Source organism: Danio rerio, chromosome 2 (genome assembly GCF_052040795.2).
Source record: "Danio rerio strain M-AB ecotype USA chromosome 2, GRCz13ab, whole genome shotgun sequence".
Classification (NCBI taxonomy): Eukaryota; Metazoa; Chordata; class Actinopteri; order Cypriniformes; family Danionidae; genus Danio; species Danio rerio.
Window position 1 is genome coordinate 45,282,636 of NC_141022.1, and position 21,724 is coordinate 45,304,359.

The 21,724-nt window shown below is 36.2% G+C and overlaps 1 protein-coding gene across 1 annotated transcript in view; it reads right to left on the reverse strand.

Moving 5' to 3' along the window:
* Nucleotides 1-21,264, reverse strand: part of helz2b (helicase with zinc finger 2b) — a 35,053-nt gene extending 13,789 nt beyond the window's left edge. The window contains exons 1-7 of the mRNA XM_087241189.1: nucleotides 21,173-21,264; nucleotides 12,987-13,544; nucleotides 11,253-11,360; nucleotides 10,609-11,132; nucleotides 4,778-5,428; nucleotides 1,365-2,163; nucleotides 574-649 (exon numbers count right to left, since the gene is read on the reverse strand). Of these exons, the coding sequence (XP_087097315.1) occupies nucleotides 574-649; nucleotides 1,365-2,163; nucleotides 4,778-5,428; nucleotides 10,609-11,132; nucleotides 11,253-11,360; nucleotides 12,987-13,478 (2,650 nt within the window). The 5' untranslated portion in view covers nucleotides 13,479-13,544; nucleotides 21,173-21,264. The remainder of the gene's footprint in view (nucleotides 1-573; nucleotides 650-1,364; nucleotides 2,164-4,777; nucleotides 5,429-10,608; nucleotides 11,133-11,252; nucleotides 11,361-12,986; nucleotides 13,545-21,172) is intronic.
* Nucleotides 21,265-21,724: the final 460 nt, after the last annotated feature.

Consider the following 21,724-nt stretch of genomic DNA (forward strand, 5'->3'; position numbering starts at 1 on the left):
ATATATATATATATATATATATATATATATATATATAATATTATACATCTAACAAAGAAAACAACTATTTTTTTAAATGTAATTTTTTTTTTTTTAAGAAATGTTTTGTTAAACTTAAGGTATAGCATACAGCTATATTTTGCTTGTTTTGACATTTTAAATTTGTAGCTAAAAAATAATTATTTATTTATGTTTGGTGTGGTCAGAGATCAAATTGGTCAATCCTTAATTCTGAGCTCTGAAAAGTCATGTGAAATAAAAACTAATTGTAATGCGACACTATGAAACCATGACCAATTTGTTTTATGCTCACTGAGCAAGCTCATACACGACACACAAAAAGTGAAACGAGTGAGGCATGTGGACATAACACAAGATCATTGTGCTAAGTCATATTTTCCCAACAACAAAATTGTGGCTAATGAAAATGTCAAGTGGCTAGTAATGTTGCAAATCTTCTAGCCACAGTGATTGGTGATCAAAAAAGTTAATGTCAAGCCCTGCCTGTGATCATTTTGTTCTAATTGAATCAAACAGGTTCAAGCAGACAGTTATGTTTGAACCCCTAAGTACCTTGAATGTTTGCTAAATTCTGAACCGACACTCCATAAAATCCTTTCCTGCGGAGATGTATTCTGATGGCAGCAACCTAAATATCAAAGAGAAAAGATGTCAAATCTGTGGGTAATGACAAATTTCAGGAAAAGCTTATTACTTTGGTATCAGTTTTTGTGCTAGTTTCCAGTGCTTGAAGTTTATGCACAAACTTGCAATACTACCATTTTAATTTTTAACGTACGGCCCTAAGCCACATGCTAATGTACTTGTCCGCTCAGATTCAGCATCACTGTCTGTAAGCAGCAAACTAACTAACTTACTAACCAGCGGTACTAATTAATGAAAATTTTAAATATCTCAAACTATTCCTTGACATCCCACGACTCCTAGAAGGTCCAGGATCATACACGGTAACTCGTAAATTTGGAAAGCAAGAGATAAGGTCTATATTATAAACCATATTATTGAGGTAGACAAGTGCAATTACTTTTTTACCCACTTTAAGCACTGCTTGACACAATTTGAGCCCTTAAACAATCACTAAACTATATTATTTAGTGATTGCAAGTGATTTTTCTATTAAAGATATCGTCCTAAAAAATATTTAAGCAACAGAATCATTCAATCTTAAATTATTTAACACTCTCATACCTAATGCTTGATTAATATTAGCAGCTCATATCACATTGTCATTCATATAGCATTTCACCATACATTACTTGCATAATATAACTGTAATCATTTAGAATCATGACATATTTCTTCATGTTTATGTAAATATTTGTTTTTATCACTATAAAAAGTACCTGTTGGCCTTCACTTAGAACACAAATCTGCTTTGGGTCTTTATCACCCCATTCCATTGGCCAGTCAGTCAGAAGCACTTGTACCATGTTTACCACACTGTTGACCTCAGCATAATTTAACCATGATGTGGATGTGATGGTGGAACTCAGATGGCATTCTCCTCTGACATGATGAAAAATCAAGGGTTTTAGCCTCGGGTGTGGATGCACATCTCCTCTGGCCTTGATCCCATCACTCACATAGAAGTAAGTGGATACAAAATCCACAATTTCTGTGGTCGAGCGGTAGTTCTCGTTAAAGATTATTCTGCTTTTCTTGGCGATGTTGATGCTCTGATCCTGATAGTAGTGGAAGAGGCGATTGAGCAGGGTGTGTTCTGATCTCTTGTCATCGGTTACAGAGAAAAGTTTTGGAGCCATCTGCATGTGGTCTCCTGCTAAAACCACTCGAGTGTGTTTGTCTGCTAAGCCCAGAGCCATTAGAGCTTCACCTTCCAGCATTTGAGATGCCTCATCAATCAAGATATGAGTGAAGAAACCTTTGGGAAGTTTCAGCTCATGGAGATGTCGGGCTATTGATGTGGTGGTTATAATGATGCGATGCGACTCTAGGTCAGAGCGTGCTGGGAGGATGAACGACTGTCCATCTCGAGAGCAGAGACAGTATTTTCGAGTGATGTCATCAGTTGCTATGATAGCGGACCCTCCCTTGTTTGCCTTTATCCTGAGTAGTTTGAGAGTTGGGTGTCCATTAATTATGTATGGATGGAAGTGCTCTCTTACGTATAAATCTGCAGAGCTAGAGGAAATAAAACACAACATTTATTAATTATACATTCTAAATAGCTGTTTTTTTTTACACAAAACAGCTTGATACTGATAACATTTGATCTCATTCACTAATAATTGCATATATTGTCAAGAATCAAAAGAAGTCTGAAGTCTTCTGAATTTCTCAGGCTGAAGCATTTATTGTTACAAGCAGTATGCAACAACGGAGGTGATCTGATTGTTAGTCTGACTGGTTTTACACAGTCCTATACACACTTTTCTCCTCCCTTATAGTTTGACATTTCATACATCATGTCTTATTAATCCACCAATATATACTCAGTATGTTCTGCTGTCTACAGCATGGACATTCATCTTAGTTTCCATGTCCCCAGCTGCATCCTGCTATCCAGAACATTGGCTACTGTATCCCTCAGTCTATAGCCTTAATTGTTCTTTAACCCATAGTTGCCCTGTCGATGACATTTATATGTATGTCTCTGTGTCTTATAAATAATAGCTTCTCTATTTAACTAGGAGATAATAAGAGTGCTCTGGAAGGGGTGTCTATTGGGGCTGCTCGGGAAAGAGGGTCTGTAGGACCTGTAATGATATTCCATCAGACACATAGAAGAAATCACACATTAAATAGATTACATTTTAGATCCAATATATGCGAATATCAACACATTTTTGCAAGAGTACAAGTATATAGGTATCATAAAGTTTTAGCAGCATAATATGTGGCCAGAGGTATGTATAGCTGTTTTTCATCTTTAAAATGAATGCTACAGGGCGGTATGACGCCGTCGCCGGCTACTGTTGCTTTTCACGCTACTATTGACCGCTTACCTTCGTGTGGACGATTTTTCCGGTGTGACCAGTTTGCCCAGTGGCTCACCTCGTACATGGATGGATTTAGGACGCGAAGCTAAGTTGACCACGGGGGTTGGGTTTGAGTCCAGCGAAGAACGGTTCCAATAAATAAACAACAGCCTGAATATGTGGTGAAATCACAAGGCCACGACTGCTTTTCTTTTTGTGGATTGCTTTTGAAAGCACTATCGGTTAGGTTAGGGGATGGGGTGGGTGGGTCTGTCGGTGAATCAGTCTGTCAACAGCTAGCTGGCCTGGCCGACTGAAGTGTGTATTGCATCCTCTGGTGCATTTATGCAAGAAGAGGACGCACAAGAAAAAATTTAGATCATCAAAAAGTAAACATATCGCCATTTGATGCATTTGCAAAAACAAAAACTGCAAGCAGATGTACCTCAGTTACATTTTTCACTGTCCCCAGAAATGTAGACCTGGGTACAAATCCGTAATGAGCCTTGATGGCACATTCAACCACATTTACATAAGAATAGTGGTGGGCAGTAATGCGTTACTAGTAATACTAATACTCTTAACGCATTACTTTTTAAATATAGTAACTCTGTTATTGTTACAATATTATGCGTTTGTTCATTACTTGGTAAGTTAATTAATTTTGGCTGCAGTCTAGCCCACTTGTTCCTGTTTACAGGGGCGACGCATTGTGGGATTGGTGGATGAAAAATCAACCACCGTAAAATGACGTGTCGTGTATGAGGTGCCAGACTGGACAAAAGTCAAGCGAAAACAGACCGAATATGCGCGAGGTACACCAAGTGTGCTCGCGAGAGAGAGGCTGAATGTGTGCGAGGTAGACCAAGTGTTCGTGAGAGATACCGAAAGACTATTAACATTAATATTATTAAATACTATTACTGATACTACTGTATTTGTTGTTTCAAATAATTAAGCACACGTTTGTTATCTAACAAAATTGCTTAGTTCAGTAGACACAGTGACACATTTCTGTTTAATCACATTGCTGTGTTAATTTTTTTTATTGTTAAACATATTTCTATAGCTGTTCTACAACAGCAGATTTTGCACTTTGAATATACATAGCTTACTTTCCATAAGTTGCTGATATACCAGATTTAATTTGTGGTTAATTTTAAAATTCATAGATTTCATTTTTGAGCAGCTGTGATGTTTTTGTTTTGTTTAAAATGTATAAAATTTATGGTTGTCTATAATAGCAGTTTTTTTGGTGCTGAGTTTGACCAAATAGATTCTGAATGATAAGTCAGATTACTTTATTTATTTCATAAAGGTTTTGAGTCTGTTGTATATTGTTGCTAGTTTTCATACTGTGAAGGAACATGTTTAAATGTTAAATACAACAACTTTTATAAGCTGAAGCAACTTTAGTTTTTGCATTTTGTTTCTGAATATATATTACGGTGGTTTATCACCTTGTGATTTTTTTATTTTTGTGCTGCTGGTCTGACTGTAAATTAGTGTTTAAAATTCACTTTTCATTTATTTTGTCTTGTATTTTAGTTGTAAGAACGCAAATTAATTAAAACTGCGAAGCTGATCAACAGTGTATTCTCCATGCAGGACTGAAGTGACGTTATAAGGACATTAATGGGAGCATTAAAATGTTCTTTGGAAAAGTAACTCAAAAATGAATTTTAAAGTAACGCATTACTGAAGAAGAAATTGTGTATATGCATGTTCAGTGAATGAGAACCATTGTCTAGATTTATTTTGTTATTTTGTCATTGTCTAGATTTTTCTTTAAGCTTTATTATGACTTAGAGACTTACCTGTTAGTATATGTACAGATGAGCACTTTGTTTTGAGAACGATGGGCCAGCTCTTTGGCTGCCGAGGCCAGACAGAGTGTTTTCCCAGTGCCAAACGGTCCATATATGAGCAATGGAGCAGCAACTTTGTCGTCCTCACACTTTCCAAGAATGAAGTTTAGTGCAATTTGCTGTTTGTTGTTCAATTGGGACTGTTTGGTTAAATTCACGGGGACACAACAGTTGCTGAAGTCAGGCAGAACATTGTGCAAGTCTGGTAGGCGGTCGATAGCTTGGTGTATCTGACAGAATGACAGTCTATTCAACTGAAACTGAACCTCCATTTCACATGTGGTTTCTTTTCGCAGCTCTAGTTCAGACACACACTGTGTAGAGAGCTCGAGACTAAGGTGACCCTCACCAACAGTCTCTTTCATCACAAATGCTTCATACACATGGTTTCTGTGCTCTGCTGACATGCTAGCCTTTGTTGATTTGCAGTTCACCAGAGCCATCTGCACCCCTCGTTTAAGTACTACCCCTTCAGGAGAGTCCGGTGTGAGTGAGCAGGACACCTTTAGATTGGCAAAGAGCTTTCCTGGAGCAGCGTAAAACAGTGACATGGCATCACTCAAATGGTTAGAGAGAGACACAGTCCCACAAACATTTAACCTGCAAGTTTGGGAAAAGAAGAAAACCAGAGTAATGATGAGAATATAGATTAAAGGTCATCTAAATTTACAAAACTGAGAAAATTTGCATGTTTAATTAAAAAATTTGAGACAAGTACTGATAAATAATTGACCAAATTCTAATATGGTAAGTGTAGATGTATGGCATATTTGTCAGGATTCTGCCACCTCGATCTTGTTAATTCTTGTTTTGGTGGCAGAGTCCGGACTCTAGTCCTGTCTTGTCTACTATGTTGTGCTCGGTTTAAGTTTTCTCAGGTCGAGCACTCATATTTCTCATAATTGTCCATCTTTGTCACTGTATGAGTGCCTTCTTGGCTGTGCTTGTGAACGATAAGTGTTTTTATTTATTGTATGCTCGTGGCATTCTGTTTGTGTTGCTGTTGCGTTTAGCATGTGGTTCATGTTTACATGCTATAGTGTTGTGTTTCAAGTGAACACGCGTTCTCTCATTAGCTGCGTGTTCTAGTCCTGTTTTTTACATGGCTTGTGTTTTTCTTTGTGTCATGTGCTCCCCTGTCTATCGTCTTGTCCCACCCACCTTGTCCCATCCTATTATTTATCACTATGTTCACCTGCCTGCTTGTCAGTTTAATGGAGAGGCAGTTTTAAGATGGAGTGACACGACATCTGACGTACAGATGCCACTGGCACATGCCACTAAGTGTAGTGACACTTCTGGTGGCACGTCCGGTTTTCCACTGTCATGTGTCACTCGCTAGTGGCATGTGTAGTGACCTGTGTCACTCAGAGTGTCGCGCTGCATGTCACTGCAGTGACATCGACACCCGGCGAAGCTTATGACATTAATTAACAGCAAAACCATATTTAATCATTACGCGACTTTTAACCTAATTTATCACGTCGCAAGTTAGTTTATATGCTGAGCTACTCCACGATGTTTTAATTTAAATGCATTTATTTTATGTATTCGTAGTCATACTTCCGTACGTAATATAGTCATTTGACAGTACATGTCAGTCAAATTTATTGTGGCATGCTTATGTATGGGAGGGGTTACACTTATCTGTTGTACTGTATAACATTGCATCCTGGCAGTTCCTTTGTTCCCTACAATATGGACTTCTCTATGTTTTTAATTCATTCGTTTATTTTATTATTTAACTTATTTTCATTTTAAGGTATTTTAAATAATATCCTTTAAAAAGTTATAATAAAATGCATGTTGAAAACTCATTACATATATGCATGTAAGATAACAGGTGTCATTTGCCTAATGATTTTTAAATATTAAAGCAAAGAGACTTATAAGATTAATGTGCTTATAAAGTGCTTATATTGACACCTACTGGCACATGTCACAAGATCACTGACACTGGCATGTGACCCCATATACATTTTTGGAGAGTGCAAATTATGTAGCCAGAGCTACGCATTTCATCTTTAAAACGAACGCTACAGGGCAATATGACACCAGTGTGAAGGTGTTACCAGTTTGCCCAGTAGCTCGCCCCATACGTCAGCAGACTTGAGACACAGAAAAGAGCTGACTTTGACCACAGAGTATGACAACGAAAGCACTGGCGAAGAACGGTTCCAGAAAGCAGGTAAAACAAAAGTAAAAGGCAAAAAATAAAAAAACAAGTAATTAACAGGGTGAGAATGTGGTAAAACCTGAAAACGGCCATAAGGGCTTTTCTTTTTCTGGATTGCTTTTCAAAACACTGTTGGTTGAGTTTAGGGAAGGGGGGATCAGCTTTTGAAAAGGGAGTTTTGTCCTGGGAAGGGGGAGGTTGGGGGGATCGGTCGGTCAGTGTATTTATGCGAGAACAGCAGGCGCAAATAGCACTCACAAGAGATATTTGAGATCTAAAAAAAGCGTACACACCGGTCTCCAGTGGATTCGTGAAAAACAAAAAATGTTATAAATTTACCTCCTGGGATATATCTCCAGAAATGTATATAGGGGTACATATTATTTATTCAAAAAGGCGACAACACCAAAGCTCAAAAACTGCATATTTATTAAGTTAAAAGGCTGACAGTTGAACACACTTTGTGACAGCCTTTTTAATTGAATACATTTGCATTTTCAGAGCTTTATTGTTGCTGCCTTTTTGCATTTTGGCTAAGCACTAAGATAAGAGTGATGTGCTTGCTTTTGTACATTTTTATATATATGGGTATGTATCAATAATGAGCTTTGGTTGGAATCACACTAACACTGAAAAAATATTAAAATGTGATAGTTTCTATGCAATATATTTTATATATGTAAGGCCCCTAAGAATCTGAATCAATCACACACCAAGCATAGTTGACAGCTCTTCAAGTTCAAAAGAGTGACAACAATGTTTCCACAGAGTGTTCATAATGGATTGCTTATTCTTTCAGTTTGAATGTTGGTAGCAGCCTATTCATCCTCCTTTCCCTTCAGCAATGTTTTCATCTTTTACCACTTTATCATTTTTCTATGCATAAAAACACCCCTGCCCATGTTTCATTCATGGAAAGTGCAATTAGAAAATAATGCCTTTTAGTTTTCAATGAGTTAGCTTTCAGTTATCTTTACACTCAACTCAGTGGTTATACCTACTGTAGCTAGTACGAGTTCAAATTCCAAAATTAGAGATTTGAGATAAGGAATAAGTATATTATGAAACAATCTTTGCATAAGTGGACACTATAACAATGTTTCTATGGGTCACTGTGACTCATTTGTATGCGCATGATCTAGCCTCTGCTACAGAAAGTATATCAGTGGGTGTGGCTGATAATATGACACAAGATAAATTACACTCCCTTAATGATGGTGTGGTCCTGTAGATATCAAAAGGTTTCTGGGCAGAGATCAGCTCTGAACAGTGTTTATAATTATATATTAGGTCTCTGGTACCATATAAGGACATGACCTCCCTTAGAATTAAAGAACCAGTCATTATAATAGAATGCACCTTTTTTTGCCGTGAACGCCATTTCAAACGTATTTATTCCTCGCCATTTTTATACTATACATTACATCAAGATACACTGATTGTATGACCTTTTACAGAGCTATTTGCTTGAATATACTGTTAAAGTGGATCAACAATGCTTTTAAATTTTTCCTAATGCAAGAATGGGGGTTGTTTAATAGTTTTAAGACAACTTTGATGAAAGGTTTTGAACCACTTCAAATGTTAAATACTGTATATTGAGTAAATGTGTATATTACTAACAACATAATCTTTCAGTTTAATAATAATCATAATTTTTTATTTATTTATTTTCTTTTCGGCTTAGTCTCTTTATTAATCAGGGGTCACCACAGAGGAATGAATCACCAACTAGGGTTGGGCGATGTCCACCAATTTGGCATCGTACAATGTCTAATGTGAAACATCGTGATGGACGATGGCATCGTCTTAATATGAAAAGTGAGGGGGTTTGACAGTGCGCGCGACGTGTCTGAAGAGCGTGGAAGGATCCGGGGGTGAGAAGGGTGCGCGACTTTTTTGAGGAACGGGTCCGGGAAGGAGGCGCGCAATTTCCAGGGGATTATCACTCATTTGGGAACATTATAAGGGCGGTGGGGGTTGTCACGGATTTAACATAAGGCAAATTTTTTGCTAATTTTTACTATTGATTATTGGTAAAAAAAATAAAAATTAAATTTATTTTTCCTATACAAAAGGTGACCTTAATGCTTATGCAATCTTATCTCGAATGCAAACATTAGTTTGTTCAAACTGTTTTACCATTTGTTGAGCTTTATTATTCTTAGTTATTTAGAAGTAATTAGTCAAAACCCTTGGACATTTACTGTATAAGGTGAAATTGGTCCCACTTAATGTTAAGTAGCCTTGGTAGGTATTTGCATACAAAAATTAAATGCAGTGTACTTATTGTATTCAAATTGTATTGCACAACACTTATGGTGCTATCAAAGTCCCTTTAAGGCAAGTCATTTCACTCAGTGACCAGCTTTAAAAAGCCTCTCAGGCAGTATGCTAGTGCATTCTGCTTGAATGGGGAAACTTCAAACTCGCCAAGCTTATGATTACATTACATATTTGGAATCACAGATAAAATTACACAACAATCGTCTCACAAGTTTCATTTCTAACCATTCGAATCAAACAAAACCTGCATTTTTTCAGGTTACCTGAGCTAATGCACATGCACACTTGAAAGGAACAAGATCACGACAACAAGCTCATTTATTCACAACATGATCTTGATGGCGGATCTCCTCCAAAAATGACAGCGACTCTTTGTTTACAAGTCTGTGGGCGTTTGAGTAGTTGATGTCATATGTTGTGCGTTTGACAGGATGGACTGTACCTCGTGTTAGTTTCATACAGATTAAAAAACCAGAAATCTTTTGTTTTTGTCACTTGGTTCATTTAAAAGTAAATATTTCAGGCTTTATTTAGATATATATCTTATGTCTGTGAAGCAAGTATTCACTAAGATTCCAGTGTGTTTGTTGACCACATAAATTGTTGTAAAAACACACGTCTAGTCCAAGCTTCTCCCCCAGAGAATTGTCAGTCTATGATTGGCTCCTGTACTAGTAGGCAGGGCTTCATTCGCCATATTGACCATTACAGATTTCCCCATTCAAAACTATACGAGTGACGCGTCTTGTGTATTCTGTAGTCTTTGGTGCTATTGAGGTGGGATACAGGTAAGCTCAATGACAGATTTGGTGGTATGGGTAGGTTTATTGGTGGTTTAAGGTGTAAGGGATGGATCAACAATGTAATTTTGAATGTTATTTAAGACATAATTACAGGTGTAATTACATTAGAATAATGTTTAAAGTATAAGTACTATGTAAAATTAGAATGTACAGTATGTACACAATAAGTGCATTGTACCAAATTATATATTTAAATGTAAAAGAACATACTAATTAAAGAGCCCCTATTATGGGATTTTGAAAATGAAAATTCTAAAACCAACAGAAGACCAGTAAATCCTGCATCTAATTAATTTAATTGTTCTTCTGTTGGTTTCAGAATTGTTGACTGGAACACTGAACACGAATATTAACCTATAACATAACTTAAACCCACACCTCAACTTTAGCATAGCATTGATGCACAATTTATGTTTAACTGGTTTTGGGAATACATCCACAAAAATAAAGAAAATATAGTAAATTTACACCACAGCATACATTTCAAGTGCACTATTTCTACAAGCTGTCTATACCTGCTAATGAGCTCCTCCTCTGCAATTTCCTCCCTGAACAGGAAGTGGTGAGCCCTCTCTCTGTAGTTTTCCCGATGAAGTGGCAAACTATGATCTGCATGTGGATTGAACTGCAGGTTCAGTTGAGGTGGTTTGTATTTACTGAGCAACTGCTCGTCCTCCTCCTTTCTGGCGAAGAAGGGCACGATAACCCTGTTTCCCCTGTTCCAGCGCTCATTGGAAAGAATCTCAGCACATTCACTCTCTTCTGCCTCTTCAGGCTGGACAAGGAACTGCTGTCCAACCCTCACCTTCAGTTTCCTGAGCAGAACTGGTCGCATGTCAAAATCAAACACCAGCCATTGTTCGTACACACCAGGGTGGAAAGACAGGAAAGACACACTCAGCTGGTAGGTGGACTGAGAGGAACGAAGCTCGTGGCCTGCTATGTGTGTGATTGGGGGGATGGTGTTTCTTAAACTATCACTCAAAGAGAAAACAGCACCATTTTCCACTTTTAGTAGAGCTACGTGAGCCAAGGATCTCTAGACATGCACATACACACACACACACACAAAACAAACTAGGTTATTATTAGTGTGTTATTAAAATAAGTTTAATATTAGCTGAATGTAAGCTGATGCAGGTTAGCGTGTGTTTCTGACCTCAGTGGTGATTGTGAATTTCCATCTGATTTCATTGTCCTCTTGTAAACAGTCCATACTGAGATTCTCATCGTGTGTAACACGCACATCATCTACATGCTCAGAGATCTGCAAATACACACATGTATCTAAGATTTACTTGGAAAAAACTTATGTCAAGTTTCATCACATTTCACAATCCACGTAGTGTTTATAGATAACCCTGGCATAATTCATAAGCTGACGCATTATACTGTATAAAATTCACTCCCAGTGTAATTTTTAATATACTACGATACATGTCACATCTATTTATAATATTATGATATGTACATCAAAACAATTTGAATTAGTATGCTATTTTCTGTTCTGACCACCCTTGTCTGAACACACCTCTTGACTATTCATGGAGGATTGCAGACTCAAAAGCACACACCCGCAGGTATGAATGGCTAACACTTTTGCATATTTAAAATATCTCAAGCTTTGCTTACAAAATTAGGTTCCAAAGTTTGAGAGAACAGATGTGTGTAAAATTCTACATCTAACCTGCATCTTCATATGTGATCCTAGACCACAAACATGTTGCACTAGTATATTTCTGCCAACAGCCAAAAAAATACATTATATGGGCCAAAATTATAGTTAAAATGATATATTTCTTTGTTTATGCAAAAATCATGTAAACATTAAGTAAATATCATGGCCCATGAAGACTATTTTTAAATTCCACACTGTAAATATATCAAAACTCACATTTGCTTAGTAATATGCATTGCTAAGCACTTTATTTATACAACTTTAAAGGCAATATTCTCAGTATTTAGATTTTTTTTAACCCTCAGTTTGAGATTTTGAAATTGTTGTATCTCAGCCAAATTGGATCCTATCCTAACCTAAGTATTTGTCAATGGAAAGCATATTCATTCAGTTTTTAATTAAATGAAATAAAAAAGACAATTATGACTGGTTTTGTGATGCTGAGAGCCACATACCATTCATAACCTTGGGGCTTGACTGTAAAGTGTATGGAAGCAGCTGTGATTTAGACCAATACACAAACACTCTTAAAAGTTCCTGTATTGAGTCCAGAGTTTTATCAATGAAAACTGCACATTAAAAAGCGATAACCTGTGCTTTAATAAGAGAAGCCAAGGGGAAAACAAATCATTAGTAACTGAGGACTTTTGATTGAGAATGTGTTGGTTTAATGATGAAAGGGCTCATACATTTGAAGTCAGAATTATTAGCCTTCCTGAATTATCAGCCTCCCTGTATTTTTTTTCCCCATTTTCTGTTCAACAAAGATTTTTTTTCAACACATTTCTAAACATAATAGCTTGATCTGTAAACAATCGGGGGAAAAAATTGCTTAAGAGGCATAATAATTGCTTAATATTTACCTTCAAATGTTTTTTGATAAATTAAAGCTTCTTTTATTCTAGCTTAAATAAAACAAATAAGGCTTTCTCCAGAAGAAAAAAATATTATAGGAAATACTATTTAAAAATATAAAAATTCTGTGCTCTGTTAAACATAATTTGGGAAATGTTTGGAATAAGAACTACGAAGTCACAGAAGGGCTAATAATTGACTTCAACTGTAACTCAAGTTTTGCCAGCCGAGACTCAAATCAGCGACCTTCTTGCTGTGAGGCAACAGTGCTAACCACTGAGCCACCGTGTCATTTTTCTAAGATAACATGGACATATGTATTCTGTGCAGTCATCTAGTGCAGGATTTCAGTATACTCACAACAAGAATCTCGTTGCTGCTGCTTCTGTATTCTTCCAGAAGTTTTTCCTGGTATGAAGAAAGCTCCTGAAAACTCGGCTGAGCTTCTTTCTTGCTCTCAGCCCGTCGCTTTCTCTGAGTAATCAGATGAATTATTGTTCTGTGATCAAGATTTGTGTGTTTTTGCAAGTTCCACACCGCAGCCTCTTCTGGACTGCTGGCAAACGTGCATCTGTCTCGATGTATACGGCACCCCACATCCTCCTGAAAATACCAGCAAACCTCGTATCGTTGCGGTCGTGGGTGAGTGGGCCGCTGGAACACACGGCTCCATCTGGAACCTCTGACCTTTGCTCTGGCTAGCAGGACATCATGAGAGCAACGGTGAGGTGTTGCAATGATGGTGTAGGAAATGTGAGAGTGTTTTTCAGTACAGCCATTACAAACAGCTCTCAGCTCATACATCTGCATGAACTGCTGCAGCTGAGCATCTCTCGAGTGTGATGTCGACATTTCTACGGATTCAAGACATAACGCACAACGTCTTGTTCAGCTGGCACGTACTGCTGTCAACTTAACCTAATGGGAGGAAAGAAAAGAACACGGCACATTAAATGCCCCTTTCCTGCTCCACATAGGAATATGTAAATACCATTTACAAGGCAATATGTAAATACCATTCAAATGCATAAGAGCATAAAAACACACTGAAAAAATAGTGTTTAGACAGCTATAGGAAAGTTTTAAAAACAAATCATGATTTTAACAGGATTTATTAAATGGCACAAACGTTTGACAAAGTATCTACACTAAAATATGCTGTAAAATTTACAAGTGCACTGTAAATGAATGAATAGTGTGAATGAACAGTTACAACTGTGCTGTAAAACTAAGCTTGTAAATTTAGCCAGTAATACTGAAAAATTGCCATTAGTACTGTCAATTTTGAGCGGCACAGTGGGCAGTGGGTGGAGCTGTTGCCTCACAGCAAGAAGATCGCTGAGTCGAGCCTTGGCTGGGTTTAATTGGCATTTCTGTGTGGAGTTTGCATGTTTTCCCCGTGTTGGCTTGGGTTTCCCCCACAAGTCCAAAGACATATACACTATATATATAGCACTATATATAGCACTATAGGTGAATTGGGTGGGCTAAATTGGCAATAGTGTATGTGTGAATGAGAGTGTATGGGTGTTTCCCAGTGATGGGTCGCAGCTGGAAGGGCATCTGCTGCGTAAAACATAAACTAGATAAGTTGGTGGGTAATTCCGCTGTGGCGAACCCTGGTTAATAAAGGGACTAAGCTGAAAAGAAAAGGAATGATTGTCAATTTTACAGCATTTTCAGTGTATGTTTAAATCCAAAGATATGATATAGACTGCTATAAAACTGAAATATTACATAAAACATTTGTGCATAAATCACCGTTGTTATCCAATGAGTCAAAGAAAACAAAAATCTCAAAGTCCTGAAAAACTGGTGTCAGACATCAAAAAGAAAAATGGAATTTGCTGCATTTGGGAAGCCTTCATGAGCCATATCACTTATCTAATAAATTACAGCGTCTCAGAAGACAAAACACAACTAATGCCCTCAAGACTGGTTTTAGAGGTGAGAGACAGTTATGGGTGGCAATATACCAAACCACTTTGATAACAGACTTTGACCAAACCAGCTTTTGCAGATGTTGTGCAATGTGGTCAGACCACTGATCTGTCCTTTAATGCCATCCCATTCTGCTCCAGTTTCTGACAGAAAAGCTGATTGGCATTGCGCTGTATAAATTAGCTACATGTGCATGTAAAAACAAAATCATGACCTTTTGATCCACATACTGGAATTTATTTGGTAAATTTGTTTCCATTGTCATTTTTCTTCTCAACTAAACAGTTTATCCTACTCAGTTATGTGCACAAAAAATAGTAGGATAAACTGTTTAATTTTTTTATTATGCATATTTTGGTGTTTAATTTTTATGTGTCTATATTTTTTATGTGATAGTACAAAATGTAAATACAAATAGTTTGATTGACACTGTAGCTGCCGTCAGAAGCAATTCTTATTACACTCTATAAACATAAACTTTACATTTAAAAAGTCAATAAATAGTTAAAATGTTCAGAGTAATCATTAGAATAAATAAGTAATGTATATTTGTTGTTAATGCATGTTAATTCATTTAAAGTTATTTAACTAAAACTATAAGGGGGAGGGGGGAACCTTTTCTTGTTATGTTTAGCTTGGAAATTATTTCATTGTTGCAATCAAGATATTCTTCCGATGCACTACAAGTAGTTCAGCCACAAGGTGCTGTGCCAAAACACGGCTTTAAGGTTTAAGAAGTGCAAAGAAGTTTGTTTAAGAGAAACTGCAACCCTTCAAGTTTATTCCTCTTGAGTTAGAGAGGCCAATGAGGTATGTGTCGTATGGTGTTAACGTATGTGAACATGTATGATTATGTGTCCGTATGTAATGTATAATTAGCCAATTAAGTGTATTTCTTTACATGTTGAATGTGCACTTTATCTTTTGGTTGTATGTATGTTGTTCATTACGTGCAACATCACCTTTAAAGGGTTAATTGAAGTTTATGTATTTCTTTTCGTAGTTCTGACAGCAATATTGGGACATAAAGGAGTGCAAGGCTAGAATGTACAAGACATACTAAAAATCAAGAACGACTTGAGCCTTTGTTTCATCTCGAGCGGAGTAACAGACACTGTTCTAGTGACACCGTTTAATCAAGCAGCAGATCCCTTTGGGGCTATTTCCCTTTGGCACAATTAATAGCAGTGCATCAAAGTGAGTATATTTTGTTTACGACCAGTGTGTTGTTGTTGTTTTTTCATCACTGCACTCTATCACCCAGATAGATTTGAGCTTTAGATCTCTTATGCCCATAGCTGCTCCCAATGCACAAAAATGGTGGTGTGATACTACAATGCAGCTTGAAAAAACAGCATAGAATATGAAAATTGATAGAAAAGAATGTGTGTGAGGTGTTAAAGTTTAGTTATCTCAGAACCGAGAACATACTGATAAAAGGCACAGTGACTTTTAGTGAAAATAATGTAAGTCCAGAAACAATGGACCCAATGGTTGGTTTAATAATATTAACTTTAAAAATAAAGTCTGTTATTTAGTTTTTCTGGGTAGTTTATTTTGATTAATGGACAAGGCTAAAGCCAAATGGAAAAATGACAAGATACATTCATAAGGAAAAAGAGAAGATGAAAATAAGTATGGTAGTGGGCAGGCTGCCAAAAAATGCATTGCTGTGGTCAGCAACACCTCATGTGCAGGCATGCATTTGCTGTAGGCAATTAATTGTTAGAGTGAACGCACAGCATGTCAATGTTTATTACACAGCTCTTTGAAATACTTGATTCTAATTGGTCAATCACAACATTCCAAGGAATAAAAACCTGTAAACAACCGGTAAAACTAATATCACAAGCTCTCCCGTGGAACTATGAATCATCTCGACCATGAATATATTAGGAGATTCTTATCTCACGCTCCATCTTTTAAAACTTAAGCTGCTTTCACACCTGTAGTACGTTTCCTTTAGCCTGAACCTGGGTTAAAAATGATACAGTGTAGCACTTTCAGCCGCTTTGGTTCTATTTCACACCAGACCGACTTCTATATTCTGAACCAGTTTAAACGAACCAAGAAGCAGTCATGTTACAACATCCACATCAATCGTTGGATAGACAAATTTCCTGAACTTCATTTAAATTGGTTAGAATGAATGCACAGCAAACTCATTTTGAGCAGGTTGTTTGGTCCACTTTGGTGCGCACCAGAGAAAGATTGCTGCTTTCACATCTGCCCGAACAAACCACACCAAAAAGGCAAACAAACTCTGACATGCTTTAATCAAAGTAAATAAGGCAGGTGTATGAATAATGTAAAGTAAAGCAGGTTAACCCTGAATAATAATACAATTAGATTAGTGCAGACTGCATCCAGCCATTTCTTCAGCAAGATTTACATTTAATTTAACAGTTTGTAAATTCTTATAGCTCAGATCAATGTTTTTGTCTAATTGTTTACTTTTGTGGCAAGTATCTGATTATTAAGCAGGACAATGCACACATTTTGTTTTTGCAAAAAAGAAAAAAGAAAAACCTATAGTGTTTGGCTGATAACTAAAAAATGGACTGCATTAAAAAAACAACTAAGGATTTTCTGTTGTTAATATGTTCTGTATGCTGTTGTTCGCATGTTGAAATTAATCAGTATTTTAAACTACAATATTTAAAGTGTCAGACACAAAATAAAATTATTTGTTTTATTTCGGGTAGAAAAAAAGCAGTTTTAATTTTTTTACAAAATATTTTAAGGTCAAAATTATTAGCCCCTTTAAGATATATTTTTTCAGGAAGGCTAATAATTCTGAATTTATTTACATTTACATTTAGTCATTTAGCAGATGCTTTTATCCAAAGCGACTTACAAATGAGGACAAGGAAGCAATTTACACAACTATAAGAGCAACAATGAATAAGTGCTGTAGGCAAGTTTTAGGTCTGTAAAGTCTAAGAAGGAAAGTATTAGGAATTTTTTTTTTTTTTAGTACAGTTAGTGTGATATCCAGAGAGGCAATTGCCGATTAGGAAGTGAAGTGGCGACTAAATAGTTGAGATTTTAGTCGTTTCTTGAAAACAGCGAGTGACTCTGCCGTTCTGATGCAGTTAGGGAGTTCATTCCACCAACTGGGCAGATTGAGCGTGAGCGTTCGGGAAAGTGATTTCTTCCCTCTTTGGGATGGAACCACGAGGCGACGTTCATTCACAGAACGCAAGTTTCTGGAGGGCACATAAATCTGCAGAAGTGAGAGCAGATAAGAAGGAGCAAAGCCAGAAGTCGCTTTGTAGGCAAACATCAGAGCTTTGAATTTGATGCGTAGGGTTAGGGAATTCAACTGTATATATAATTATTATTATATTTATTATTATCATGTAGAGTGGGTTACTTTAATAAAATAATTTAATGTGTGCTTTAAATGTAATATATGTTTGTCAATAGGCGGTACTTTTGTTAAAACCTCTTTTTTAATTGCATTAAAGGGAAGCACAAATCTTAGCCTTACCCTGAGGTTTGTTCACCCTCTACCCTGTCTCTATAAATTTAAAGCTTGCATTTATATACTGGCTCTTCGTTGTTCGACTGGTGCTCTACCGTCTACACCCTAATTGCACAACCATTTAATATGTGAATTTTAGAATTAAAATAATATAGCCCACTTTGCAGCTTTCTTTTAAGTTATAGTAGAACTATATAAAAATAGCCTAACCAAGACAGACTGTTTTGACTTCTGACGTTTTGTAATATAGCTAATTTTGATGAATTAGCTATAACTTTCTGTGTTTTCTTTTTTAATGCTGTTATGCGCGCATTATATTTCACACACATATGCAAGGTGACTGAAAATGAAATTAAAGCACAAAAGATACTGGGCCATTAATAGCTTAAAAAGTTATTTTTTAAAAACTATTATAATTTGAAGGAGAACAAAGAAAATGTTGAAAAATGAACTGAAACTAAATTATTAAAAATAAAGTTCATTTAATATTTAAAAAAAATGTATGCCCTGCTGCAAAATTATTTTAATTATGATTTAGTAATCTGCTAGAGGTAGGTCAATGTCTTTGTATGCTTTTAATGAAGTAGCATTTAACTTAGGAGCTTTATTAATTAATTTATTTATTTATTTGTGCATGTAAGTATGCATGTTTGTACTTTCATTTTAACTGTCTTCATTTCTTTAATTTTACTTTCCAAAATGAATCCTCATTGCACTTAACCAGTTTACAACGATAATAAAACTTGTTAAAAAGTTTGTAATGTTTAATGGAGGAATTATAATTCTTTGTTTCATTATTTCATCTTCATTTACAAGTAGCAGGGTATTTACAGCTACTGTATATTTCTGTCCATCCCTTTGTGTCCCCATAGTCGCAAACAGCTATTACACCTGAAAAATCCTTTAGTGTTGCGGCGGCGCTACACACGGCAGGAATGGTCCTTTTGAAGTGTCACCCACTGTAGATGTTTATTATCCTTTACTTATCACTTTGCAATAAATTTGACGGCATTTACGAAGATGGTTTTACCAGAAATGGAAATTCTGACAGGCTTTACACATTTTCAATTTGATATCCATATAGGGAAATGAGGATCGAAAAATGTTTGATTCTCCATGTTTTTTGCAAGATCTTATTTTGTGTTCAGCAGAAAAAAGAAACTAATATTAGTTTATGAACAACATGATGAACAGATGAACTTTCCTTTAGCAACATCCAAAGTAAAGCCTCAAAAATCAGTTGTGTGAGTGTGTGTGTATGTGTGTTTGTTTGTCTGTTTGGCATTTTATAGGTAATTTCTCAATTTAATCTTGAAAATTAAAAAATTATTCATTTAAATGCATTGTTTATTTTGACATATAACCTATTAATAATTCTGATAGCACTTTTTTTATGTTAGGATAGAATGAAAATTTAGAACATAAATTTAGAACAGAATGAAAAAAGTTCCCTCGGTGATACTTAAAGTTTTCAAACAGCAGAAAGACAAATGTTCTGTAATCCTCGGCTACAGCTGTTTTCAAGGTTGTGATAAAGAATGAGCAGTGGTGTGCAGTACAAGCTGATATTCTCAAACACAAAAGACAAAACAAAAGCTTATTTTCCTTTTTGTTCTCACAAAACCTAGCAATCAGATTTAAACAGAACAGCTTTTGGGCCTTCAGACAGATACTACATTTGTTAACCACAAACGTCTGTGCGTGAAGGTTTTTCCTTTGTGCTTTTGATAAACAGTTGTATGTTTATTTTATGTCAGTGTGACCCAAAGTGAAAAGTTCTTCAAATCATGCGCGGATTATTTTAGGACAGAATGTAATGACAATGTCTACAAATACAAACTGTGTGCCAAATGAATATATGTAAAGTGCATTTGTAAATACTACACAAAACAAGCACATATACACAGGGATTAGTTTCACTGCGTATTTACACAGAAGTCAGGTATCAAAGCACAAAGGCCGTTGCTGGGCAGCCATGCTTTATAAGCTAATGACTTAGACTAGTTGAATAAACAATGATTTTATTTGATTTATTTTACAGTGCCTGACACTGCTGTCATATGTCCTCATGTCATGCTGTAAAGCTTGCAGACATTTTTCTTGTGGCTCCAGGAAATCTACCAGTTCAACAGCTTTTGAGCACTCCACATCACTTGCAAGTCATTAAACAGCTTATGAAAAAATGTCTCGACATCTTTCCGCATATATTTCTACACTGTAAGGCAGGCGGTTGTTTGTTTTCTTTGGAGGAAACTACAGTGTTGCAGCAGCAAGTCACTTAAAATAGAAACACAACATAAACTGCAACCATTCACACACAAAAAAACAATGTCACATAAAATATTACAGATTAGGTAGACCTATTCATCAGATTAATAACCACTATGAAAAAAAAACATAGAATCGGGTATGTTCTGATAGCATTAATTGAAGTTATTTTTGTAATGGATGATCAAAATTCATTGAAAATAATTGAGCTTAAGATAAAGCCAGTCTATGATAGATTTCAGTGGGCTCAATTTGACTTTACAATTATAACCTTATAACTGCTCTTATTAGACTATTCTACCGGTTTCTATTCGACAATGTGAAATTTCTAACATAGGCTATAATACAGAAAGAAAACATTGACTCAATAAAATAGCCTACTTACAATAAGTATTAGAGGAATACAAGCTGGCAGCAGGTGCCGACTTATTTACTAGCTTAATAATAATCCTCCTCCCTCTGCTGTCAACCATCAGGGGGGAAAGTAATGCTCCTACAAAACAGCTAAATTAGTAGGCTAGTATGTTGTTATTATTACGAATATTGTAGTGTATAGCTGTAAATTAAAGACTAGCTAACATTGCACTTGCACCCAATGACCAAGAGTATAGCCTACTGCAATATTTCACTTTAATTCACCAAACCAAATCTGGTACCTGACATAAGTTACACAAAAAGACTATTAACCATATACATGAACTTAATAAAAACAATTACGGTGATATCTTTAAGAAATTTGTAAAATTTAAATGCGCTAATGTAAAAAACAAGAGCGCGCGCGTAATAAAACCGAAAATACAACCGTCTTTGGAACACAGATTAAAAAATACTTATATCCATTTGAACCCACCTTTGCATCTTCGAGGAGGGAGGCGGGAGGTCACATGCACGCTAAACTAAGTCCATGAAGTGTACACAGCGAAAACCTAATGTAAATCTCTTGCATTCTCACTACCCACGGGCGTTTTTATGAGTTTCGTTTTCCTAGTAGTGTGGGCGAAACACCGGCCAGTTATGCCCTTCCCCTTTTCTGTTTGAACAACGACATACAGTAGTAGGGTAGTTGTGGTGCTTGTGGTTGTAATAAACAAGCCTCATGTCTTCAAAAAACGATTCCTGGGTCATGTGTTCCGATGCCACGGGATATTTTTGTTGCAGTGGGCAATGAAGACTCCAACTGCGTTCTGGCGTGTGAGATCTCACGTGTAACTCACACTTCATTTTCTATTCTATAGCTTACAGTGTTTTTTTTTATTTTTCTTATAGACCATTTAGAGGGATGTAAACAATAACAATGGTTCTAATGTATTCTCTATTTTAACATTTTATTTTCAATAGCTTTTCAATAATCCAAAAAGTTCCATTTATATTGATAAATAATGTTATAACAGGGCCATTCTTC